This window comes from Bombina bombina, chromosome 4, assembly GCF_027579735.1.
Source record: "Bombina bombina isolate aBomBom1 chromosome 4, aBomBom1.pri, whole genome shotgun sequence".
NCBI lineage: Eukaryota > Metazoa > Chordata > Amphibia > Anura > Bombinatoridae > Bombina > Bombina bombina.
Window position 1 is genome coordinate 198,869,066 of NC_069502.1, and position 27,303 is coordinate 198,896,368.

General features: G+C 40.4%; 1 protein-coding gene across 2 annotated transcripts in view; it reads left to right on the top strand.

The window, feature by feature from the left end:
* UGGT1 (UDP-glucose glycoprotein glucosyltransferase 1) overlaps window positions 1-27,303 on the top strand; it is a 259,452-nt gene that overhangs the window by 203,986 nt on the left and 28,163 nt on the right. For both annotated transcript variants that reach the window (XM_053709747.1, XM_053709748.1), the window contains 3 exons: window positions 7,897-8,011; window positions 14,720-14,836; window positions 16,644-16,812. In XM_053709747.1, the coding sequence (XP_053565722.1) occupies window positions 7,897-8,011; window positions 14,720-14,836; window positions 16,644-16,812 (401 nt within the window). The remainder of the gene's footprint in view (window positions 1-7,896; window positions 8,012-14,719; window positions 14,837-16,643; window positions 16,813-27,303) is intronic.

Here is a 27,303-nt window from a genome sequence, read left to right on the forward strand (position 1 = left end):
GTCATATTTTATGGCTTTAATTTAACTTGAGTTTTTGTACGGTTGTCACATTGTAGAAACTACATAATTATTCATGACACACAAAACTGTAGTCTACATTGTTTTAAAAAATGATTACATTTTTTTTAATAAAAAATAAAGATATATGCCTAGATTCAACAAAACATGTTTGTAAAAGTAATATATTGCAGCAAAAACACTTGCAGTTTTTTTAGTTGCAATGTTGCAGCAATTCAAAGATATTTGTACCAGCACCACCCATGAGCTGTGAGCATCTGTCCGTTTATAAGCAATAAAACCTTTGTAACCTTTCACCTCTTGACACACAGAGCGAGCTGCATGGTGTAGGACACCAGTGTTCTAAAAACACCTTTAAAACAAACTATTTAAAACAAGAGAAAAAACACACTGCATAAAACAGTCCACCCTAACATATGCACAAACAAAAACTTGAAAAAAGTAAAACGAAACTAAAAGAAAACAGAATTGAGACAACCTTGTTGATTTTGAAATAGGGAGACGTCTGTTAGACAAGATATATCACAAGTGCTGTAGAGTCTTTATGAATGCACATGCTTGTTGTTAGTGTAGATGAAAGATCACAAGCACACCGGAATGTCCATAGTCAGCCCCTTGTTAGAGTCTGCAAGGTCTCCAAGATAACTCTCTATCTAACAAGACTACTTTTCTTTAACAAAACAGTCATGCAAATATTGTACACTTACTGACATATGTGAGGTTTCATGTTTAGGGCACTTTAACCCCTTGAGTGCTAACGATGGCTCTGAGCCATCGCAGAGTTTCCCACTCTGGTGCTAACGACGTCTTAGAGCCGTCGCTAGCACTCTCCCACCTTGAGGGAAATCTGGGGGCTCCCACCCGCTCCTACCCCGGCAATCGGGCCTGCATAGTGACAGGCATTGCCGGGGCTTCAAGTTTTGAGCGGTGACGTCACGCGCAATGACGTGATGACGTCACTGTGCAACTTTATTAAAAAGTTACAATACAAAGTATAGGGAAAGGGGGCATGCTGCTTAGAAGCCTGTATCTCAGGCATCTAAGCAGTTACAGACCCACTGTTGTAAAGGTAATCTCCTAACCTTTCCAACGGTGTAAGTCTTGGGGATCTGAAAAAAAAATACAAAAGTAAAAAAATTTAAAAAAAAATCTTAATTAAAAAAAAAAAACCTTAAATCAGCTTAGCACCCAGGTGGGAAAGTGCTTAACTATCAAGGGGTTAAGCCAGTGCTCGACAAATCTGTATAAAAATTAGGAGCCAGTAAGAATATTTAGGAGCCAGACAGATTAGTTGTATATAGATATATGGAGAAAAACCAAAAAAGGTAGGAGCCAGTTGTAAAATTTTAGGAGCCACTAGCTCCTTGGCTCCTGGGTTTGTCGAGCCCTGGGTTAAGCAACTACAGATGTGAATGGCAGAAACACCCGCTAACTAATTAGTAGAAAATATAGGTGAAGTGATGCCTAATGTATTTGGCTTGAGAACTTGCCTAATAAACAAGTTACCTCACAAGCATCCATGAGTCTAGCCCATAACATCAGAAGTAAATGACAAGGGTGTCGTTTTGTTAAAAGTTCTGCTAACTACAGTATAATTTAATATTTGACAAATACACAATAAAAAGACAATGCAATAGCACTTCCATTGAATTTGAAATGAGCAGTAGAATATGTTTTAACCCCCCCATCATGTGACAGCCATGTGCCAATCACAAAATGCATTTACATATACAGTATACTCTGCACTTTTGCACATGCTCAGTAGGAGATGGAGCCTCATAATGTGTGCATACAAAAAGAAAGTGCAAATGTTGACAATGGAAGTATACTGGAACGCTTTTTTAAATTGCATGCTTTATCTGAATCAAGGAATTATATGTTTGCAAAAGTGTCACAGGAATTCATACAGAGAATGATTTGGAGTATACAGTTGATTCCATTTAAAGGGACATTCAATTGTAAAAGTAAATGGTCTAATTAGATAGAACATTTTATTATAAAACCATGTTTCTCTCTGAAAGATGTTTCCTAAAATGTCTATACCAGACAAACCATTTCTGTTCCTGCAATGAAGCCAATCAGAAGTTTCATACTTATGTATCTGCACTGAGGTACTTCATGGGAGTGTGCCTGATGTACAACTTAAAGGGACATTAAACACTTTGAGATGATAATATAAAATGATTCATTGTATATATAAAAAAACCTCTGCAATATACTTCCATTATTTATTTTATCCCCCTTTCCTGTAATTCCATTCTGAAATTGTGGGCTTTTCAGTTTTTGTTAGAAATAAAAGGTGTAGAACACTGTTATACTCCACACAGCCATTGGCTGCTCACTATAGTGACCTATTTATAACTGTCTCTAATTGGCCACAGCAGAGAAGGTAACCTAAGTTACAACATGGCAGCTCCCATTGTTTTATAAACACTAAAATGTTATACTTATTTCTCTTGTAAGGTGTATCCAGTCCACGGGTTCATCCATTACTTGTGGGATATTCTCCTTCCCAACAGGAAGCTGCAAGAGGACACCCACAGCAGAGCTGTCTATATAGCTCCTCCCCTAACTGCCATCCCCTAGTCATTCTCTTGCAGCTCTCGACAAGATAGGAAGTATCAAGAGATATGTGGTGACAGTGTAGTTTTACCTTCAATCAAAAGTTTGTTATTTTTAAACGGTACCGGCGTTGTACTGTTTTACTCTCAGGCAGAAATTAGAAGAAGAGTTCTGCCTGGAGGTTGATGATCTTAGCGGTTTGTAATTAAGGTCCATTGCTGTTCTTACACATAACTGAAGAGTATGGGACAACTTCAGTTGGGGGAACGGTCTGCAGATTACCTGCTTTGAGGTATGTTCAGTATATTTATTTCTAGAGAGATCAATGAGTTCTAGAAAATGCTGACAGAGCCTTGTGTATTTGAGGTAAGCCTGATGCAGTGATTTAACAGTGACTGGGATCATGCTTACAAAACAGGGTAATACTCATTACTTAGTGACAGTTAAACGTTTACATGAATTCAAAAATAGGACGTTTTTTCTCTGAGGGAGATAACTCTTTATTTGGGGCTTAGTTTCCACATGGCTAATCAGATACTCCTAGGAGTATTTTCTTAAGACCCCTCTGGCATCCAGTACATGGTGGGAGGGGCCTATTTTAGCGCTCTAAATGCGCAGTTTTAATTCAGACTGAGACATCCAGCTTCCCTAGAGGAGTCCTCTGGCACCTGAGGACCATTATAAGGGGTTTATTTCTGCACAAAATCGTACTTGAGGGCAGGTAGGAGCCTCAGCAGAGCTGTGGCAGGGTGCTTAACTGTCTTGTAACGTTTTTTAACGTTTTTAAATCCGGTTTGGGGCCTAAAGGGTTAATCATCCATTTGCAAGTGGGTGCAATGTTGCTTTAGTCCCTTACACACACTGTAAACATTTCAAAGACTTTACTATATTTTTACACTTTTTGCAGTTTAAGTGTTAGTTTTTTTCTCTTAAAGGCACAGTAACGTTTTTGTTTAATTGCTGTTTCACCTTTATTAAAGTGTTTTCCAAGCTTGCTTGTCTCATTACTAGTCTGTTAAACATGTCTGACATAGAGGAAACTCCTTGTTCAATATATTTAGAATCCATGGTGGAACCCCCTCTTAGAATGTGTACCAAATGTACTGAAATTTCTATAAACTATAAAGACCATATTATGGCGCTTAAAGATTTATCTCCAGGGGATTCTCTGACTGAAAAAAGGGAGATTATGCCATCTAGCTCTCCCCATGTGTCAGAACCTATAACTCCTGCTCAAGTGACGCCAAGTACATCTAGCGCGTCTAATTCTTTTACCTTACAGGACATGGCGGCAGTTATGAATGCTACCCTCACAGAGGTATTTTCCAAACTGCCAGGGTTACAAGGAAAGCGAGACAGCTCTGGGGCTAGAACTAATACAGAGCTTTCTGACGCTTTAATGCCTGTGTCCGATATACCCTCACAATACTCAGAAGCTGAGGCAGGTGAGCTTCTATCTGTGGGTGACATTTCAGACTCAGGGAAGGCGTTGCTTCAGTCTGATTCTGAAATGACAGCGTTTAAATTTAAGTTTGAACACCTCCGCTTATTGCTTAGGGAGGTTTTAGCGACTCTGGATGATTGTGACCCCATTGTGGTTCCAGAGAAATTGTGTAAAATGGACAAATACTTTGCATTGCCTGTTTACACTGATGTTTTTCCAGTCCCTAAGAGGTTTTCGGAAATTATTACTAAGGAATGGGATAGACCAGGTGTGCCGTTCTCTCCCCCTCCTGCTTTCAAAAAGATGTTTCCCATAGATGCCGCCGTACGGGACTCGTGGCAGACGGTCCCTAAGGTGGAGGGAGCAGTCTCTACCCTAGCTAAGCGTACAACTATCCCTGTCGAGGACAGTTGTGCTTTCCTAGATCCTATGGATAAAAAATTGGAGGTTCTCCTTAAGAAAATGTTTATTCATCAAGGTTTTATTCTCCAGCCTCTTGCATGCATAGCCCCAGTTACTGCTGCAGCGGCTTTTTGGTTTGAGTCTCTTGAGGAGGCTCTGCAGGTGGAGACTCAGCTAGACGACATTCTAGACAGGATTAAAGCTCTTAGGTTAGCTAATTCCTTTATTTCTGACGCCGTTTTTCAGTTAACCAAACTAACGGCTAAGAATTCAGATTTTGCCATTTTGGCGCGTAGGGCGCTATGGCTTAAGTCCTGGTCAGCAGACGTTACTTCAAAGTCTAAGCTTCTTAACATCCCCTTCAAGGGACAGACCCTATTCGGGCCCGGTCTGAAGGAAATCATTTCTGATATTACTGGAGGAAAAGGTCACGCCCTTCCTCAGGATAGGTCCAATAAGAGGACCAAACACTTAAAGAGTGGCGCAGCTTCAGTTTCCTCTAATGCAAAACAAGAGGGAAATTTCGCCCAGTCCAAACCAGTCTGGAGACCTAACCAGGCTTGGAACAAGGGGAAGCAGGCCAAGAAACCTGCGGCTGCCTCTAAGACAGCATGAAGGAGTATCCCCCGATCCGGGACCGGATCTAGTAGGGGGCAGACTTTCTCTCTTCGCTAAGGCTTGGGCAAGAGACGTCCAGGATCCCTGGGCGCTAGAGATTGTTTCCCAGGGATTTCTTCTGGAATTCAAAGGTTCATCTCCAAAGGGGAGATTTCATCTCTCACAACTATCTGTAAACCAGATAAAAAGAGAGGCATTCTTACGTTGCGTTCAAGACCTACTGGTTATGGGAGTGATCCACCCAGTTCCAAGAGAGGAACAGGGGCTGGGTATTTATTCAAACCTGTTTATAGTTCCCAAAAAAGAGGGAACTTTCAGACCTATCTTGGATCTCAAGATCCTAAACAAATTTCTCAGGGTCCCATCCTTCAAGATGGAGACAATCCGAACCATCCTCCCTATGATCCAGGAGGGTCAATATATGACTACCGTGGACTTAAAGGATGCTTATCTCCACATTCCGATTCACAGAGTTCATCATCAGTTCCTCAGGTTCGCCTTCCTAGACAGGCATTACCAGTTTGTGGCTCTTCCCTTCGGGTTAGCCACGGCACCAAGAATCTTTACGAAGGATCTAGGGTCACTTCTGGCGGCTCTAAGGCCGCAGGGCATAGCGGTAGCCCCTTAACTAGACGACATTCTGATTCAGGCGTCGACTTTTCAAATCGCCAAGTCCCATACGTACATTGTTCTGGCCTTTCTGAGGTCTCACGGGTGGAAAGTGAACATAGAAAAGAGTTCTCTCTCTCCTCTCACAAGAGTTTCCTTCCTAGGAACTCTGATAGATTCAGTAGAAATGAAAATTTTTCTGACAGAAGTCAGGATATCAAAACTTCTAACTTCTTGCCGTGCTCTTCATTCCACTTCTTGGCCATCAGTGGCTCAGTGTATGGAAATGATCGGCCTAATGGTAGCGGCAATGGACATTGTTCCGTTTGCCCGCCTACATCTCAGACCACTGCAACTTTGCATGTTCAACCAGTGGAATGGGGACTACACAGATTTGTCTCCTCTGTTAAATCTGGATCAAGAGACCAGGGATTCTCTTCTCTGGTGGTTATCTCATGTCCATCTGTCAAGGGGAATCAGTTTCCGCAGGCCAGAGTGGACTATAGTGACGACAGATGCCAGCCTTCTGGGCTGGGGCGCAGTATGGAACTCCCTGAAGGCTCAGGGTTCGTGGACTCAGGAGGAAGCCCTCCTTCCGATAAACATTCTGGAACTAAGAGCGATATTCAATGCTCTTCAGGCTTGGCCTCAACTAGCTGCGGCCAAGTTCATCAGATTTCAGTCGGACAATATCACGACTGTAGCCTTTATCAACCATCAGGGGGAACAAGGAACCCCCTGGCAATGATGGAGGTTTCCAAGATAATTCTATGGGCAGAGGTTCACTCTTGCCATCTCTCAGCTATCCATATCCCAGGAGTAGAGAACTGGGAGGCGGATTTTCTAAGTCGACAGACTTTTTATCTGGGGGAGTGGGAGCTCCATCCGGAGGTATTTGCCCAACTGATTCAACTTTGGGGCAAACCAGAACTGGATCTGATGGCGTCTCGTCAGAACGCCAAGCTTCCTTGTTACGGGTCCAGGTCAAGGGATCGCCAGGCAGCGCTGATAGATGCTCTAGCAGTGCCGTGGTCCTTCAACCTGGCTTATGTGTTTCCACCGTTTCCTCTCCTCCCTCGTCTGATTGCCAAGATCAAGCAGGAGAGAGCTTCAGTGATTTTGATAGCGCCTGCGTTGCCACGCAGGACTTGGTATGCGGATCTGGTGGACATGTCATCCTCTCCACCATGGACTCTGCCGCTGAGGCAGGACCTTCTACTCCAAGGTACATTCAAACATCCAAATCTAATTTCTCTGCGTCTGACTGCTTGGAGATTGAACGCTTGATTTTATCAAAACTTGGTTTCTCCGAGTCGGTCATTGATACCTTGATTCAGGCTCGAAAGCCTGTCACCAGGAAAATCTATCATAAGATATGGTGTAAATATCTTCATTGGTGTGAATCCAAGGGTTACTCGTGGAGTAAGGTCAGGATTCCTAGGATACTATCTTTTCTCCAAGAAGGATTGGAAAAGGGATTATCGGCTAGTTCCTTAAAGGGACAGATTTCTGCTCTGTCTATTCTTTTGCACAAGCGCCTGGCTGATGTTCCAGACGTTCAGGCGTTTTGTCAGGCTTTGGTTAGAATCAGGCCTGTGTTTAAACCTGTTGCTCCGCCATGGAGTTTAAATTTAATTCTTAAAGTTCCGTGTCCTAAAGCTTTGGTATTGGTATCCCACAAGTAATGGATGAACCCGTGGACTGGATTCACCTTACAAGAGAAAACTAAATTTATGCTTACCTGATAAATTTCTTTCTCTTGTGGTGTATCCAGTCCACGGCCCGCCCTGTCACTTTAAGGCAGGTGTTTTTTATTTTTAAACTACAGTCACCACTGCACCCTATAGTTTCTCCTTTTTCTTGCTTGTCTTCGGTCGAATGACTGGGGGTGGCAGTTAGGGGAGGAGCTATATAGACAGGTCTGCTGTGGGTGTCCTCTTGCAGCTTCCTGTTGGGAAGGAGAATATCCCACAAGTAATGGATGAATCCGTGGACTGGATACACCACAAGAGAAAGAAATTTATCAGGTAAGCATAAATTTTGTGTTTGTCAATATTTAAACAGCTAATGAAACGTTAAAAAATACATGCTATTCTCAGGCTAATCTTTTCTTTGAATGCTTTATTCCATCTGCATTTATTTAGTGTTTAATGTCCCTTTAGAAATTTGCAGATGAAATTGTATGTGGATGTGAATATATTGATTCCATCCCTTGCTTACTGTACATTCTCTTTCTCCCCTAGTGCCTTATATGTTGTGGACTTAAAGAAATTCCGAAAAATAGCTGCTGGCGACAGGCTGAGAGGGCAATATCAGGGCTTGAGCCAGGATCCTAACAGTCTTTCTAATCTTGACCAGGTCTGTGGTATTCAAGTTTAATATTTCATCGGCAATGATGAGCCTAGAATATAATAGCAAGTGTTGTGGAATCTGTGTTGGCGCTCTGCAAAGAACTAATAATAATAATAACCTTATTGACAGCATATGTTCCAGTTCTTCAGAAGTAGTCTTGGACTGTCTGTTTGACAGTTTGATGTGTAATAAAGTATAAAAAAAAAAAAAAAAAAAAAAAAAAAAGCAGTCATAAAAATGTTATGGATCTACAGATGTGCTTGTCCCAATTTGTTTCACATTATCGGCAGTGGTGTAAATCTGCTAGGTTATTACAGTGTTGTTATTGTTTAAGGTGTCATTGTTAAATTCTGCAAATCATAAAATGGAAAAGCACTATAACCTGAGGCAGTAATATATGATAAAAACTGAAATGTATTTCAGAGGTAGTGAAATTATAGCTTTATGGTTCATGCTCCTTTTGCAAAGATTCTGAATATGTGGCACTAACATAAGTAGCAGTACTGTAAATACCTCCCTTTCACACTTGCTTTTTCTACATTGCTGTAACATTATACTTTATTGCCTAGCTTTTTATAAATACCAGTACTGTCATATTATTTCTATACCTTACACATTCTAAATCAGTCATTGCCTTGTAAAATATTTATTTCTCTTGTAAGGTGTATCCAGTCCACGGATCATCCATTACTTGTGGGATATTCTCATTCCCAACAGGAAGTTGCAAGAGGACACCCACAGCAGAGCTGTTATATAGCTCCTCCCCTAACTGCCATATCCAGTCATTCTCTTGCAACTCTCAACACACATGGAGGTAGTAAGAGAGAGTGGTGAAATATAGTTAGTTTTTTATTTTCAATTAAAAGTTTGTTATTTTAAATGGTACCGGAGTTGTACTATTTTATCCCAGGCAGTAAATAGAAGAATCTGCCTGAGTTTTCTATGATCTTAGCAGGTTGTAACTAAGATCCATTGCTGTTCTCACATATGTCTGAGGAGAGAAGTAACTTCGGCGGGAGAATGGCGTGCAGGTTACTCTGCTATGAGGTATGTGCAGTTACAATTTTTTCTAGAAATGGAAAATGCTAGAAAATGCTGCTGATACTGGTAATGTAAGTTAAGCCTGAATACAGTGATTTAATAGCGACTGGTGGTATGCTTACTCTCAGGGGTAATACCCTTATAAAATTGCAATATAAAACGTTTGCTGGCATGTTTAATCGTTTTTATATATGCTTTGGTGATAAAACTTTATTGGGGCCTAGTTTTTTCCACATGGCTGGCTTAAATTTTGCCTAGAAACAGTTTCCTGAGGCTTTTCACTGTTGTAGTATAAAAGTTACAGTTGGTGCAGTTAAAATTACAAACTGTAACATCCAGCTTCCCTCAGGAGTCCCCTGTATGCTATAGGACATCTCTAAAGGGCTCAAAGGCTTTCCAAAGTCGTTTATTGGGGAAGGTAGGGCCACAGCAGGCTGTGGCAGTTTGTTGTGTCTGTTAAAAAACGTCTATCGTTTTTTTGATCCGTTTTTTTAAATTAAGGGGTTAATCATCCATTTGCAAGTGGGTGCAATGCTCTGTTAACTTATTACATACACTGTAAAAATTTTGTTTGATTTACTGCCTTTTTTCACTGTTTTTCAAATTTTGACAAAATTTGTTTCTCTTAAAGGCACAGTACCGTTTTTTATATTTGCTTGTTAACTTGATTTAAAGTGTTTTCCAAGCTTGCTAGTCTCATTGCTAGTCTGTACAAACATGTCTGACATAGAGGAAACTCCTTGTTCATTATGTTTAAAAGCCATGGTGGAACCCCCTCTTAGAATGTGTACCAAATGTACTGATTTCACTTTAAGCAATAAAGATCATATTCTGTCTTTAAAAAAATTTATCACCAGAGGAATCTGATGAGGGGGAAGTTATGCCGACTAACTCTCCCCACGTGTCAGATCCTTTGACTCCCGCTCAAGGGACTCACGCTCAAATGGCACCAAGTACATCTAGGGCACCCATAGCGATTACTTTACAAGACATGGCGGCAGTCATGGATAATACACTGTCAGCGGTATTAGCCAGACTACCTGAATTTAGAGGTAAGCGAGATAGCTCTGGGGTTAGACGAAATGCAGAGCATACTGACGCTTTAAGAACCATGTCTGATACTGCCTCACAATATGCAGAAGCTGAGGAAGGAGAGCTTCAGTCTGTGGGTGATGTTTCTGACTCAGGAAAGATGATGCAACCTGATTCTGATATTTCTACATTTAAATTTAAGCTTGAACACCTCCGCGTGTTTCTCAGGGAGGTTTTAGCTGCTCTGAATGACTGTGATACAATTGCAGTGCCAGAGAAATTGTGTAGACTGGATAAATACTATGCAGTGCCGGTGTGTACTGATGTTTTTCCAATACCTAAAAGGTTTACAGAAATTATTAATAAGGAATGGGATAGACCAGGTGTGACGTTCTCTTCCCCTCCTATTTTTAGAAAAATGTTTCCAATAGACGCCACCACACAGGACTTATGACAGACAGTTCCTAAGGTGGAGGGAGCAGTTTCTACTTTAGCAAAGCGTACTACTATCCCTGTCGAGGACAGTTGTGCTTTTTTAGATCCAATGGATAAAAAATTAGAAGGTTACCTTAAGAAAATGTTTATTCAATAAGGTTTTATCCTACAGCCCCTTGCATGCATTGCTCCTGTCACTGCTGCTGCAGCGTTCTGGTTTGAGTCTCTGGAAGAGGCTTTACAGGTAGCGACTCCATTGGATGACATACTTGGCAAGCTTAGAGCACTTAAGCTAGCCAATTCCTTTGTTTTCTGATGCTATTGTTCATTTGACTAAACTAACGGCTAAGAATTCTGGTTTTGCTATACAGGCGCGCAGGGCGCTATGGCTTAAATCATGGTCAGCTGACGTGACTTCAAAATCTAAGCTGCTTAACATTCCCTTCAAGGGGCAGACCCTATTCGGGCCTGGTTTGAAGGAGATTATTGCTGATATCACTGGAGGAAAAGGTCATGCCCTTCCTCAGGACAGGTCCAAATCAAGGGCCAAACAGTCTAATTTTCGTGCCTTTCGAAACTTCAAGGCAAGTGCGGCATCAACTTCCTCTAATGCAAACAAGAGGGAACTTTTGCTCAGTCCAAGACGGTCTGGAGACCAAACCAGACCTGGGACAAAGGTAAGCAGGCCAAAAAGCCTGCTGCTGCCTCTAAGACAGCATGAAGGAACGGCCCCCTATCCGGTAACGGATCTAGTAGGGGGCAGACTTTCGCTCTTCGCCCAGGCGTGGGCAAGAGATGTCCAGGATCCCTGGGTGTTGGAAATTATATCCCAGGGATATCTTCTGGACTTCAAAGCTTCCCCCCCAAAATGGAGATTTCACCTTTCACAATTATCTGCAAACCAGATAAAGAGAGAGGCATTCTTACACTGTGTACGAGACCTCCTAGTTATGGGAGTGATCCATCCAGTTCCAAAGGAGGAACAGGGACAGGGTTTTTACTCAAATCTGTTTGTGGTTCCCAAAAAAAAGGGAACCTTCAGACCAATTTTGGATCTAAAGATCTTAAACAAATTCCTCAGAGTTCCATCATTCAAGATGGAAACTATTCGTACCATCCTACCTATGATCCAGGAGGGTCAATATATGTCTACAGTGGATTTAAAGGATGCTTATCTTCACATTCCGATAACAAAGATCATCATCGGTTTCTCAGGTTTGCCTTTCTAGACAGCATTACCAGTTTGTAGCTCTTCCCTTTGGATTAGCTACAGCCCCAAGAATCTTTACGAAGGTTCTATGGTCGCTTCTGGCGGTCCTAAGGCCGCGGGGCATAGCAGTGGCGCCCTTATTTAGTCGACATCCTGATACAGGCGTCAAACTTCCAAATTGCCAAGTCTCATACGGACGTAGTACTGGCATTTCTGAGATCGCATGGGTGGAAAGTGAACGAGGAAAAGAGTTCTCTATCCCCACTCACAAGAGTTTCCTTCCTAGGGACTCTGATAGATGCTGTAGAAATGAAAATTTACCTGACGGAGTCCAGGTTATCAAAGCTTCTAAATTCCTGCCGTGTTCTTCATTCCATTCCGCCCCCTTCGGTGGCTCAGTGCATGGAAGTAATCGGCTTAATGGTAGCAGCAATGGACATAGTGCCGTTTGCACGCCTACATCTTAGACCGCTGCAGCTATGCATGCTCAGTCAGTGGAACGGGGATTACACAGATTTGCCCCCTCTACTAAATCTGGATCAAGAGACCAGGGATTCTCTTCTCTGGTGGTCCATCTGTCCAAAGGTATGACATTTTGCAGGCCAGATTGGACAATTGTAACAACAGATGCCAGCCTTCTAGGTTGGGGTGCAGTCTGGAACAGGGATTGTGGACTCAGGAGGAGAAACTACTTCCAATAAATATTCTGGAAGAGCGATATTCAATGCTCTTCAGGCTTGGCCTCAGTTAGCAACTCTGAGGTACATCAGATTTCAGTCGGACAACATCACGACTGTGGCTTACATCAACCATCAAGGGGGAATAAGAAGTTCCCTAGCGATATTAGAAGTCTCAAAGATAATTCGCTGGGCAGAGATTCACTCTTGCCACCTATCAGCTATCCATATCCCAGGTGTAGAGAACTGGGAGGCGGATTTTTTAAGTCGTCAGACTTTTCATCCGGGAGAGTGGGAACTCCATCCGGATGTGTTTGCACAATTGATTCATCGTTGGGGCAAAACAGAACTGGATCTCATGGCATCTTGCTAGAACGCCAAGCTTCCTTGTTACGGATCCAGGTCCAGGGATCCCAAGGCGACGCTAATAGATGCTCTAGCAGCGCCCTGGTCTTTCAACCTGGCTTATGTGTTTCCACCGTTTCCTCTGCTCCCTCGACTGATTGCCAAGGTCAAGCAGGAGAGAGCATCGGTGATTTTGATAGCGCCTGTGTGGCCACGCAGGACCTGGTATGCAGATCTGGTGGACATGTCATCCTTTCCACCATGGACTCTGCCTCTGAGACAGGACCTTCTACTTTAGGGTCCTTTCAACCATCCAAATCTAATTTCTCTGAGACTGACTGCCTGGAGATTGAATGCTTGCTTTTATCAAAGCGTGGCTTCTCCGAGTCAGTCATTGATACCTTAATACAGGCACGAAAGCCTGTCACCAGGAAAATTTACCATAAAATATGGCGTACATATCTTTATTGGTGTGAATCCAAGGGTTAGGATTCCCAGGATATTATCTTTTCTCCAAGATGGTTTGGAAAAAGGATTGTCAGCTAGTTCCTTAAAAGGACAGATTTCTGCTCTGTCTATTCTTTTGCACAAGCGTCTGGCAGATGTTCCGGACGTTCAGGCATTTTGTCAGGCTTTGGTTAGAATCAAGCCTGTGTTTAAACCTGTTGATCCCCCATGGAGCTTAAATTTGGTTCTTAAGGTTCTTCAAGGAGTTCCGTTTGAACCTCTTCATTCCATAGATATCAAACTTTTATCTTGGAAAGTTCTGTTTTTGGTAGCTATTTCCTCGGCTCGTAGAGTCTCAGAGTTATCTGCTTTACAATGTGATTCTCCTTATCTGATCTTCCATACGGATAAGGTAGTCCTGCGTACCAAACCTGGGTTTTTACCTAAGGTAGTATCTAACAAGAATATCAATCAAGAGATTGTTGTTCCATCCTTGTGTCCTAATCCTTCTTCAAAGAAGGAATGTCTATTACACAATCTGGACGTGGTTCGTGCTTTAAAGTTTTACTTACAAGCTACTAAAGATTTTTGTCAAACATCTGCTTTGTTTGTTGTCTACTCTGGACAGAGGAGAGGTCAAAAGGCTTCGGCAACCTCTCTTTCTTTTTGGCTAAGAAGCATAATCCGCTTAGCCTATGAGACTGCTGGCCATCAGTCTCCTGAAAGGATTACAGCTCATTCTACTAGAGCTGTGGCTTCCACTTGGGCCTTTAAAAATGAGGCTTCTGTTGAACAGATTTGCAAGGCGGCGACTTGGTCTTCGCTTCATACTTTTTCAAAATTCTACAAATTTGATACTTTTGCTTCTTCGGAGGCTATTTTTGGGAGAAAGATTTTACAGGCAGTGGTACCTTCCGTTTAAGTACCTGCCTTGTCCCTCCCTTCATCCGTGTATTTTAGCTTTGGTATTGGTATCCCACAAGTAATGGATGATCCGTGGACTGGATACACCTTACAAGAGAAAACACAATTTATGCTTACCTGATAAATTTATTTCTCTTGTGGTGTATCCAGTCCACGGCCCGCCCTGTCATTTTAAGACAGGTCATTTTTTCATTTAAACTACAGTCACCCCTGCACCCTATGGTTTCTCCTTTCTCTGTGTGTTTTCGGCCGAATGACTGGATATGGCAGTTAGGGGAGGAGCTATATAACAGCTCTGCTGTGGGTGTCCTCTTGCAACTTCCTGTTGGGAATGAGAATATCCCACAAGTAATGGATGATCCATGGACTGGATACACCACAAGAGAAATAAATTTATCAGGTAAGCATAAATTGTGTTTTTCCAGTCTGAAATTATTCGAAGCACCCAACACTGTTTATTTGCATTGTATTTTATTGAGATATTTTCAGTTTTGTACTTTAAAACCCAGAATAGAAGCCAGAATTAGAAGTTCTACAGCTAAAAAAAGCTTTCTTCAAGTACCGGTATTCTGTTTACACTTCTTTTTTTTTATATCTCAACAGGACCTGCCAAATAACATGATTCACCAAGTGCCCATTAAATCACTTCCCCAAGAGTGGCTGTGGTGTGAGACATGGTGTGATGAAGCATCCAAGAAACGTGCCAAAACCATTGATTTGGTAATCTGTCATTTTAGTAATATACCCTTTCAAAAAATTTATTATTTTGTATAATGTAACGAAGAGAAAACGTTGTTGAAAGTCCTATGAAGTTGTTTTGATTCAAGCTTGTCTTTTCCAAATTAAATGCATGTATGACCTAGTACTCCATGCCAGCCAACTCAATCGGGGCCTGATGGTCTAAAGCTCTAAGTATATTTCAAATGCTATTTTCTTGCACCTTTGTATATGGAGGGTGCAAATGTCATTAAAGACCTCACACATAGGCCTTCAACACATACAATCTAAAAATGATTATGGCAGCACACCAGGAAATTTCCAATTCTTCAAGTTTATTCAAAACATCTTCATCAGACAAAAAGATAACAATGTTACGTGCCTTAGCCCTTAATCATGTTTAAGGGCTAATGCCCGGAACGTTGTCGTTCTTTTTGTTTGATGGAGAGGTTTTGAATAAACTTGAATAATTGGAAATTTCCTGGTGTCCTGCCATTATCGTTTTTGGATCTGAAGCTCTCCGCTCAGGTGTGATGATCTAAGAAGTCTGGTCAGTACGGCAAGGTCTCTCAAAAATTTTGAGAAACTCCAATTTTACCTGTGCAGGGTTCTGTATGTGATTTAGTGGGATTTTTCACCATGCAGGTACATTTTTGGTTATTTTGCCCTAACTGAACTAACTCATAGCTGTAGGTTCAACATCTCTTTTTCAGGAAAGTCTCAAAAAAGAAAGGTGCTAGAGCAGCACATCAAAAGGTTCAGAGAATTCAAGATCATTTCTGATACAGTATATTATTATATACTAAGGCTGCACATCGGTATAATCACTGATAGCACAGAAGGAAACATTTTATACCAGCAAATTCATCTGGGAGGATATCCTTACATGAAATAAAGTAGCGTAAATGATGTTAACATAATAAAGAATCATTAAAGCCATTTTACATGCACACAGTTTATATAAATTATTAGGAAATGCCGTGAAAACATTCTACATACAAAATACATGTATTTGCAGGGTTTTGCAAGTTCAGAGTAGTCTTAGAGTGGTCATCTTATATGTTTACCTGTTGGCTATGCCATGAAGAAGCAAATGAGTTCCTGCAGTGACCTAAACAAGAAGTATAGCAAATATAGGGTCGAGCAGGTTACAGCATTTTGAGAATTTAAAATAATGCTAATTTTACAGATGTAAATAACAGTAAAAGCAGGTACAACATTTATGTGTCTTTACATTTAACTATCTGTAAACATTTTACTGGAATTTAATTTTGAGATTTATGTCCCTTAAGGTAGAAAGATCTGACAAAAGTTAATATTACACCAAATAGTTGAAAGCTTGTGAGAGATTACAGTTAAACAAAATGAAATGATATATATATATTTCCTTGAAAAAGTAAAATTAATTATAACAATAATAATAGAAGCACAATAGTTTTGATTTAGTTAGACAAGTTTGGTGCAATTTTTTATTATTCATTTTACACCAATTTTCTACTGACAGAATTAGGTAACACACTGTGGTTTGTACTTGAGTACCTCTGTAGTTTTAGACCTGAAATGTGTTAATTTGCTCTCCAACCTTTTTTGTACTACCGCATAAATAGTTTGTTGTTCAGAACTTGTCAACAACCCTGATTGAATCAGTCCAGGCTGATCATAATTTTCCACCTCTGAGGTGAGGGAGAGGATGTAGGGGCCTTCACCCTTTAATAAATCTTCCCCTAAGTTTCATGTTAATCTTTTTTATTTGTTCTGTTCAGGCTTTAAGAATTACATTTATATTGGCTTTCTGTTTTGTATGGTGCAGTGTAATAACCCAATGACCAAGGAACCCAAGCTGCAGGCAGCCGTACGAATTGTCCCTGAGTGGCAGGATTTTGACCAAGAAATAAAGAATTTATATAGCCGCTTCCTGGAGCAGAACGAGAATACAACAAAGCAAGAGCCAGAAGATCTGAAAAGGAAAGAAACAGACGGTAAGGGTAAATTTCACAAGCACTGATGACCGTGAGTAGTGTGTAGAGACACAGGGTGTTCAGTAACTATGGAACGCTTAAATCATTTAAAGCGGTGAGAGAAAACACTAATTAATGAGTATTTGTCAGAACCATCATGACCTTACATTTCTTGTAGCAGATTATAAACAGAAATAGTAATGAATAAAACGTCTGCATAGCCTAATCTACCTGAGCTGTGTGATTGGATTAATTTCCATTACACTGTTGTTGGAAATATAAGATTTCTTGTGTCACGTTGATGTCCTGTAGCCTCTAATATGATACCTTCTACCTATTAAATCTGGTTAGTACAATCATTTCACCAATAATAATCCTTGCCGTATCAATACCGTCCACAAATATTATTGCATCTTGCATAAGCTAACTGTTCTTCATGATGTGAAATAGACACAATAGTAAAGCATTCTCCTAAAAGCACTAGGTATCTTGATCTATCCGCAATATCACACCAAAGTATTTGTATGTAAATAACTGTGTCATATTCAAGTTTAATATTGATAAGCCTAGAATGTAATAACATGTGCTGCAGAATCTGTTGGCGCTCTACAAATAACTAAAAATAATAATAATAATGAGTTTTGTGAAGTGAGCAGTCACATAAGAATTGTAAAATGAGTTATTTCCATCTTAATGGGAGGAGAGTCCACTGCTTCATTCAATACTTGTGGGAATTAAGAACCTGGCCACCAGGAGGAGGCAAAGACACCCCAGCCAAGGGCTTAAATACCTCCCCCACTCCCCTCATCCCCCAGTCATTCTTTGCCTTTCGTCACAGTAGGTTGGCAGACAAGTGTCGGAAGATTCGGAGTAGTCTCTTAAGGAGGGATAGTACTCTTCGAAATGGGACTGGAGTTTTAAGTAGTCCTGTCAGCCTCTCAGTGAGAGCATGGATGAATGTTAGAATCCGGAGATGCAGGGAGAGACTTTCTGAGAAACCATCCTGACTAACAGATTAACAGCTCCATAAGCAATCAGCGTTGACGAGTTTCGCTGCCTGCTTTTCTGCTCTCAAGTCCATGTCAGGAGCGATGCTACTACCCTGTCACACTTGAAAGGCTGTGTTCCTCTTCCACGGCATAGATTCTGGTAAGATTGTTTCATTTATACACATATGATAACGTAAGAAGACAGGGTCACAGTGTGTCTCATTTTATCTGTATAGAATCAAGGGTAATACCCTCGAAAAGGGGGTTATTGAACAGGGGGTATTTGTGCATAATATTATTTCTTTCATGTAATTGGCAAGAGCCCATGAGCTAGTGACGTATGGGATATACAATCCTACCAGGAGGGGCAAAGTTTCCCAAACATCAAAATGCCTATAAATACACCCTCACCACACCCACAATTCAGTTTTACAAACTTTGGCTCCTATGGAGGTGGTGAAGTAAGTTTGTGCTAAGATTTCTACTTTGACATGCGCTTCTCAGAGTACAGCGAATGTCAGAGGGATGTGAAGGGAGTATCACCTATTGAATGCAATGGTTTTCCTCACGGGAGATCTATTTCATAGGTTCTCTGTTATCGGTCGTAGAGATTCATCTCCTACCTCCCTTTTCAGATCGACGATATACTCTCATATATCATTACCTCTACTGATAACTGTTTCAGTACTGGTTTGGCTATCTGCTATATGTGGATGGGTGTCTTTCGGTAAGTATGTTTTTATTACTTAAGACACCTCAGCTATGGTTTGGCACTTTATGCATTAAAGGCACAGTCTAGGCCAAAATGAACTTTAATAATTCAGATAGAGCATGTAATTTTAAACAATTTTCCAATTTACTTTAATAACCAATTTTGCTTTGTTCTCTTGGTATTCTTAGTTGAAAGCTTAACCTAGGAGGTTCATATGCTTATTTCTTAGACCTTGAAGCCCACCTCTTTCAGATTGCATTTTAACAGTTTTTCACCACTAGAGGCTGTTAGTTCACGTATTTCATATAGATAACACTGTGCTCGTGCACGAGAAGTTATCTGGGAGCAGGCACTGATTGGCTAGATTGCAAGTCTGTCAAAAGAACTGAAAAAAGGGGCAGTTTGCAGAGGCTTAGATACAAGATAATCACAGAGGTTGAAAGTATATTATTATGACTGTGTTAGTTATGCAAAATTGGGAAATGGGTAATAAAGGGATTATCTATCTTTTAAATCAATAAAAATTCTGGTGTAGACTGTCCCTTTAATATAAAGTTCTAAATATATGTATTGTACTTATATTTGCCATGAGTCAGGTTCATGTATTTCCTTTTTGCAGACTGTCAGTTTCATATTTGGGGAAAATAAACATATTAAGAAATATTTTTCTTACCTGAGGTTTAAAATTGACTACATTTTTCTTTGCAAATTGCGTGCAGGAATAGGCCCGCGGGTGCGCCAAATGCTAGACTTTATTGCGTCCTTCTTGGCGCGAGAATTTTTTGGCGTGAAAGTACGTCCGTTGATGCAAGTTCATCATTTCCAACGTCATAGTTGACGCTGAGTCCCTTACACAAGGTTGCGTCATTAGTGACGGGAGTGTCCGGACGTTTTTGGCGCCAAAAAATGTTCAGTTATGTTGTGCGTCATACTTGGCGCCAAATTTTTTCATTATCTTTTCACCCCATTGCTATTTGCCTCTTGCCTTTTTCTATGTCAGAGGGCTATGCTATTTGCATTTTTTCTCATTCCTGAAACTGTCATATAAAGAAATTGATAATTTTGCTTTATATGTTGTTTTTTCTTTTACGTTTTGCAAGATGTCTCAATCTGATCCTGTCTCAGAAGTATCTGTTGGAACTTTGCTGCCTGATATCGGTTCTACCAAAGCTAAGTGCATTTGTTGTAAACTTGTGGAGATTATATCTCCGAATGTCATTTGTATTCGTTGTCATGATAAACTTTTACATGCAGATAATGTGTCCATCAGTAATAGTACATTGCCGGTTGCAGTTCCTTCAACTTCTAATGTACATGATATACCTATGAATTTTAAAGAATTTGTTACTGATTCTTTTCAGATTGCTCTGTCTGCTTTTCCGCCTTCTAATAAACGTAAAAGGTCTTTTAAAACTTCTCATAAGGTTGATGAAATTTCAAATGACCGACAACATATTGAATTATCCTCCTCTGATGAGGCTCTATCTGATTCAGAAGATCCTTCCTCAGATATTGACACTGACAAATCTATTTATTTAAAATGGAGTATATTCGTTCTTTGTTAAAATAAGTGATAATTACTTTGGATATTGAGGAAACTAGTCCTCTTGGCATTAAAACTAGTAAATGTTTAAATTCTGTTCTTAAACCTCCTGTGGTTACTCCAGAGGTTTTTCCTATTCCTGATGCTATTTCTGATATGATTTCTAAGGAATGGAATAAGCCGGGTACTTCTTTTATTCCTTCTTCAAGGTTTGAAAAATTGTATCCTTTACCAGCAATTTCAATAGAGTTTTGGGAAAAGATCCCCAAAGTTGATGGGGCTATGTCTACTCTTGCTAAACGTACCACTATTCCTATGGAAGATAGTACTTCTTTTAAAAATCCTTTAGATAGGAAACTTGAATCTTATCTAAGGAAAGCCTATTTATATTCAGGCTTTCAGGTCAGGTTTGGTTCATATCAAGCCTATCAATGAATCAATCTCTCCTCCTTGGAGTCTTAATTTGTTTTTGAGGGCTTTACAGGCTCCTCCATTTGAGCCTATGCATTCTTTGGACATTAAACTACTTTCTTGGAAATTGTTGTCCCTTTTGGCCATCTATTCTGCTAGAAAAGTTTCTGAGCTATCTGCTCTTTCTTGTGAATCTCCTTTTCTGATTTTTCATCAGGATAAGGCGGTTTTGCGGACTTCATTTGAATTTTTACCTAAGGGTGTGAATTCTAACATCATTAGTAGAGAAATTGTTGTCCCTTCCTTGTGTCCTAATCCTAAGAATGCTTTGGAAAGATCCTTACTTTCTTTGGATGTGGTGAGAGCTTTGAAATATTATGTTGAAGCTACTAAAGATTTCAGGAAGACTTCTAGTCTATTTGTTATATTTTCTGGTTCTAGGAAAGGTCAGAAGGCTTCTGCTATTTCCTTGGCTTCTTGGTTAAAGCTTTTGATTCATAAAGCTTATTTGGAGTCGGGTCAGACCCCGCCTCAGAGAATTTCAGCTCATTCTACTAGATCAGTCTCCACTTCGTGGGCTTTTAAGAATGAAGCTTCAGTTGATCAGATTTGCAAAGCGGCGACTTGGTCCTCTTTGCATAAATTTACTAAATTCTACCGTTTTGATGTATTTGCTACTTCAGAAGCAGTTTTTGGTAGAAAAGTTCTTCAGGCAGCTGTTTCAGTTTGATTCTTCTGCTTATGTTTTAAGTTTCTTTCATGTAATTAGCAAGAGTCCATGAGCTAGTGACGTATGGGATATACGTCACTAGCTCATGGACTCTTGCTAATATGAAAGAAATTAATTTATCAGGTAAGTTCTTACATAAATTATGTTTTTTCTTGTCATTTAAGAATAAACTTATAATTTGGGTTGTGGATTATTTTTTCAGCGGAAAATGTCTGTTCTTTATTTTTATCCCTCCCTCTCTAGTGACTCTTGCGTGGAGTTCCACATATTGGGTATTGATATCCCATACGTCACTAGCTCATGGACTCTTGCCAATTTTGTATAAAGCACAATTATTTCCAAATTCCTTTGTTGATGCTTTTTACTCCTTTCTTTATCACCCCACTACTTGGCTATTCGTTAAACTGAATTGTGGGTGTGGTGAGGGGTGTATTTATAGGCATTTTGAGGTTTGGGAAACTTTGCCCCTCCTGGTAGGATTGTATATCCCATACGTCACTAGCTCATGGACTCTTGCTAATATGAAAGAAATGAATTTATCAGGTAAATTCTTACATAAATTATGTTTTTATTGTGTTTAATGCTGCAACATGTGTGAGATGAGGCTCTGTCAGTGTGTGAACAGTCAGTTTTCTTAGTGAGAGTTCAATGCTGGCCTTTTTCTTTCTAATAACACGGTGAGTCCACGGATCATCTTAATTACTGTTGGGAATATCACTCCTGACCAGCAGGAGGAGGCAAAGAGCACCACAGCAAAAGCTGTTCAATACCACTCCCCCTACCCACAATCTCCAGTCATTCTCTTTGCTTGTATCAGTTGCAAGGAGGGGTAAAGTTAGGTGTCTGATTCTTCAATCAAGAGTTTATTTTTTAAGCAGAGCAAGTTTGCTCTGATTTTCTTTGGGGTTTAGCCGTAGTCCATGTCAATCTCTTCAGTAGAGCAAGTGGTGGCTTTTAAGCATTTGGGAACTTGTGGGGTATAATCCCCACTGGCCCTCCCAATTAATTTCATGCTGCCCTTGGTTAAAAGTTTGAGTAAGTTTACTCAGCCTTTTCTTTTTTCCCACAGGTCCATGTGAGGTAGGAAGCCCCTCTCATACCAAGTGAGCTGTCCTGCTGCAGGACAGATTTTTTGAGGTAAGTGCCTATTTCTTTCCCTGTTTTGATATAGGAGAATTTGGCACTTTGACAGTTAATTCTGTCTAAATATACAATCAGCCTTCTAGGTTAACGGTTTATTGTATGGCAGTTTTGCAGGCAATGGGGATGTTTGGCTCAGTTTATTATGTTTTCACTTTGGTGTACATGTTTTTTATTTGTGTATTAATGGCTACCGGGAGGTATATTAGGCCACGCCCACAATAGGCGGGCTTATCTGAGATAGCAAGGGTGTTTTTGGCACCCTTTTAGCTGTTTCTTGTTGTTCCTGGATATTGCAGCTCTGTTGCATAGCTCCTCAGAGGTGGTTCAGTGTTCTCTCCGGTGCAGCTGTATGGGGGTCCGGATCATTTTCTGACTTTGTTTCCGGCAGCAAGGAAGGTGTGGAGGTTGCCTGTTGTTTTTTTGTGGGGCCGTTGCTCTGTTTATATTTTTGTTTCTGTCTGAATTTCAGGGACTATAACATTTGTGTCTCTTTTTGCATTCATTTTGTGAAAAATTGTTGCTGCAAGATTTATTGTGCAGTTTATTTAAGGATTTTCTAGTTAAAAAATAAAATAAAAAGTCTGTTTAAAATTTAAAGGGACAGGAACGTTTTTGTTTAATTAAAATTCTGATTTGAACTTAGATTTTTTTTATTGATTAAGGTTTTTTCCTTTGGAATAAGATGGACCAAGAAGCCATGTAGGTTGTTGCTTGTTCTCTGTGTTTAAATACTATTGTTGAGCCTCCTATCCCTTTTTGTTCCGCTTGTATTGAGAGAACAGTACATTACAAGGATAGACTTTTTGATTCTGAGCCTTCATTGTCTAGGGCGGATGTTGTTCAGGAGTCTCCTGTTCTAACTAATCCACAGCTTTCTCCTCATACGTCCCAATCTTCTGCAGTGCCCGGTGTTTCGTCTCAGGTTGGTTTTTCCTTGCAGGATATGGCTACCAATATCCTCGGCAGTATCTGAGGCTTTGTCTGCTTTTCCTATGTTACAGGGGAAGCGCAAGAGGAAGTATAAGGTTTCTGATTCTGTTGCAATTGTGTCTAGTGTTTCTTCTCATAAATCTGAGGAGGAAGATACTTCAGTATCATCTGAGAGTGAGATCTCGGATTCTGATAGTGTAAATCCTTCTTCTGAACCTGAGGTTGTTTCCTTTAGGTTTAAGCTGGAGCACCTCCATTTGTTACTCAAGGAGGTTTTGGCTACCTTTGATGACTCTGAGGTGTCAGTCATTGTTATTCCTAAGAAATCTAGTAAACTTAATAAGTTTTTTGATGTCCCTTCCTCGGTGGAAGTTTTTCCTATACCAGATCATGTTTCAGATATTATTGCACGAGAATGGGAGAAGCCTGGGCTTCCCTTTTCCCCTTCTCTAATTTTTAGGAAGATGTTTCCTATTGCTGATTCTATTAAGGAATCTTGGCAGATGGTGGAGGAAGCAGTTTCCACTCTTACCAAAAGGAGCACTATTCCTATTGAGGACAGCTGTTCCTTTAAAGATCCTATGGATAAGAAGTTGGAAGCTTTGCTTAAAAAGATTTATGTACACCAGGGGTATCAATGGCAACCAGCTGCATGTATTGCTACGGTTACTAGTGCGGCGGCATATTGGTTTGATGCATTGTTTGATTCTATTCAGCAAGGTACTCCTCTTAAAGAAATTCAACATAGAATCAAGGCTTTGAAGTTTGCCAATTCCTTTATTGCAGATGCTTTTCTACAGGTCATTAAGTTGGGAGCTAAAAATTCTGGTTTTGCCATTTTAGCTCGCAGAGCTTTATGGTTAAAATCCTGGTCTGCGGATGTGTCCTCTAATTCGAAGCTTTTGTCTATTCCTTACAAGGGTAAGACCTTGTTTGGGCCAGGTTTGGCTGAGATTATTTCGGATATTACGGGAGGGAAGGTGCATTCTCTTCCTCAGGATAAAAGAAATAAACTGAAGGGTCGGCAGAGTAATTTTCGTTCCTTTCGTAACTTCTCTGGTAAATCTTCCTCTTCTTCCTCCAAGCAGGAACAGTCCAAGCCATCTTGGAAGTCAAATCAGTCTTGGAATAAGGGGAAGCCGTCCAGGAAGCCTGTTGCTGACTCAAAATCAGCATGAAGGGTCTGCCCCCGATCTGGGTTTCAAGATGTTCAGGATCCCTGGGTGGTAGATATCATGTCCCAGGATTACAAAATTGAGTTCAAGAATTTTCCTCCCAGAGGCAGGTTTCTTCTCTCTAGGTTATCTGTAAACCAGATAAAAGGAGAGGCGTTCTTACGTTGTGTTCAGAATCTTTCCGACATGGGAGTGATAGTTCCTGTTCCGGTTCAGGATTAGGGTCTGGGTTTTTATTCCAATCTCTTTGTCGTTCCCAAAAAGGAGGGAACTTTCAGACCTATTTTAGATCTCAAGAGTGTAAACAAGTTTCTCAGGGTTCCATCTTTCAAGATGGAAACTATTTGTTCCATTCTTCCTTTGGTTCAGGAAGGTTAGTTCATGACCACAGTGGATCTAAAGGATGCGTATCTGCATACTCCCATTCACAGGGATCATCACAGGTTCCTAAGATTTACATTTCTAGGCAAATATTTTCAGTTTGTAGCTCTTCCTTTTGGTCTGGCAACAGCTCCCAGAATTTTTTCAAAGGTCCTGGGAGCATTGTTGGCGGTGTTTCGATTGAAGGGTGTTGCAGTGGCTCCTTACTCTCACACAGAGTTGTTGTTGTCTTTTCTGCACTCCCACGGTTAGAATGTGAATTTAGGAAAAAGTTCCTTAATTCCAGCTACAAGAGTGGTATTTTTGGGGACCATTATAGATTCTCTAGAGATGAAAATTTTCTGACAGAAGCAAGAAAGTTTTTCAATACGTGTCTTGCTCTTCAGTCCGTTCCTCGGCCGTCATTGGCTTAGTGCATGGAGGTTATTGGTCTGATGGTTTCAGTCATGGACATCATTCCGTTTGCTCGGTTCCATCTCGGACCTCTGCAGTTATGCTTGCTCAGGCAGTGGAACGGGGATTATGCAGATCTATCTCCAAAGATTGTTCTAGATCAGATGTCCAGAGATTCTCTTCCATGGTGGTTGTCTCGGGATCTTCTCTCTCAGAGAACTTGCTTTCGCAGACCTGCCTGGGTGATTGTAATAATCCCTTATTATTTAATAACTTTTTCCAATGATTAAATGAAAATATAGTAGTTGGGGAGCAAGTTTTAATTTTGAGTTGATGCACCAATCTATCCCAGATTAGATCTCCTGGTGAATCTAAGTCTACTATATCAGCTTCCAACTTCATCCAGATTAGATTCTCTGTTGAGGAACCAAGTAACGCATTTTGGGCCAATCTAGATGCATCATAGTAACTTAGTAAGTCAGGGACACCCACCCCCCCTAATTGTCTGTGTCTGGTTAACGTCTAGGAGAGTCTTGACTGTTTCTTTCCATTTATGAAATAAATAATTTCTGATTGTAAGGCTTTTAAGTCTTTTTTTGGGACTGGAATTGGTAAAGTTCGAAACAAGTATAAAATTCTTGGCAAAAAGTTAATTTTTACCGCAGATATTCTGCAATACCAGGAAAAGTTAAGAGACCTCCACCTAGCAATATCTTTACTCAATTCTTTATATAAAGGAAGGTAGTTTATTTTGTATAGATCTGCGTACTGAACTGGTAGCTTGGTTCCTAGATATTTAATATGTGATTTAACCCAGGAAAATGAGAAATTCAATTCTATCAATTTTTTTGTGTGGGTTGGTAAAGCTATTGCCATAGCCTCGCTTTTATTCGTATTTATCTTATAGCCCGACACCGCAGAAAACCTCCCAAGAATGTCATAAAGGCCCGTAAGAGATGTCAAGGGTTTAGTCAGTGTCAGGAGGACAATGTCCACAAAAAGGGTGATCTTATAATCAGTGTTATGAATTTTTAGTCCGGTTATGTCAGATGATTGTCTAATATTAGCCGCCAGAGGCTCCATACATAGGGCTAATAGCAACGGAGACAGCGGGCATCCCTGTCTCATTCCGTTTTTTTTTTATATATATATATATATATATAGGTGTGGAATGGTGTCCTATGGCTCTCACTGTAGCAATGGGGCTGGAACATATGTTTCGTAAAGCCTCTACAAAAGGGCCCTTAAATCCCATCCTATCCAGGACTGTAAACATATAAGTCCAATCGATTCTATCCAATGATAGGACCAGAGAAGGCGTCTTCGTCCGGGCTAGATGGGCTATTTTTGATATTACGCGCCTAATGTTGTCGGGTGCCTCTCTACCCGCCACAAACCCCACTTGATCCGGGTGTACTATGTTCGGTAGGATGTTCTTCAGTCTATTGGCTAAAGTTTTAGTAAAAATCTTTAAATCTTGATTTATAAGGGATATGGGTCTATAGCTGGTACACCATTTCAAATTTTTACCTGGTTTGGGTATCACAACTATCCTAGCTCTAAGAAGGTCACAGGGAATCTCATAGCCCTTCATAATATAGTTTAAGAATTTAACTAGATGTGGTATTAAGGAGGACTTGAATAGTTTATAATATTCCCCTGGCAAATCGTCAGGGCCTGGTGCCTTCCCCGGCTTCAAATCTTTAATGGCTTGTTGCACCTCATTTATAGTGATCTCTTGATTTAAGTTGTCTTTGTCTTTCTCCGAAATGGAGGGTAGTTGGGCTTCGTCTAATAATTTTGTTAGTAGGGTTTCGGTGTGTGAGGAATGAACAACATGAGTTCCCTTATACAAGGTGCTATAATACTGGGCAAAATAATCCACAATTTCCTGTGGATGAGTGGTTATGGTACCATCTGGTTTTTGAATCTGGGTTATGGTAGCTAGTTTTGTTTTCTCGCAAATTTTGTTTGCCATGTATCTATCTGGCTTGTTAGCATAAATGTAGTAATTTGTTTAAAGTCGGAATGCTGCCTTAATTGCTTGGTCATTTAGAATAGTAGCCAATTTTGTGCGTTTGTCTTGGAGTCGTGTCAAGGCAACT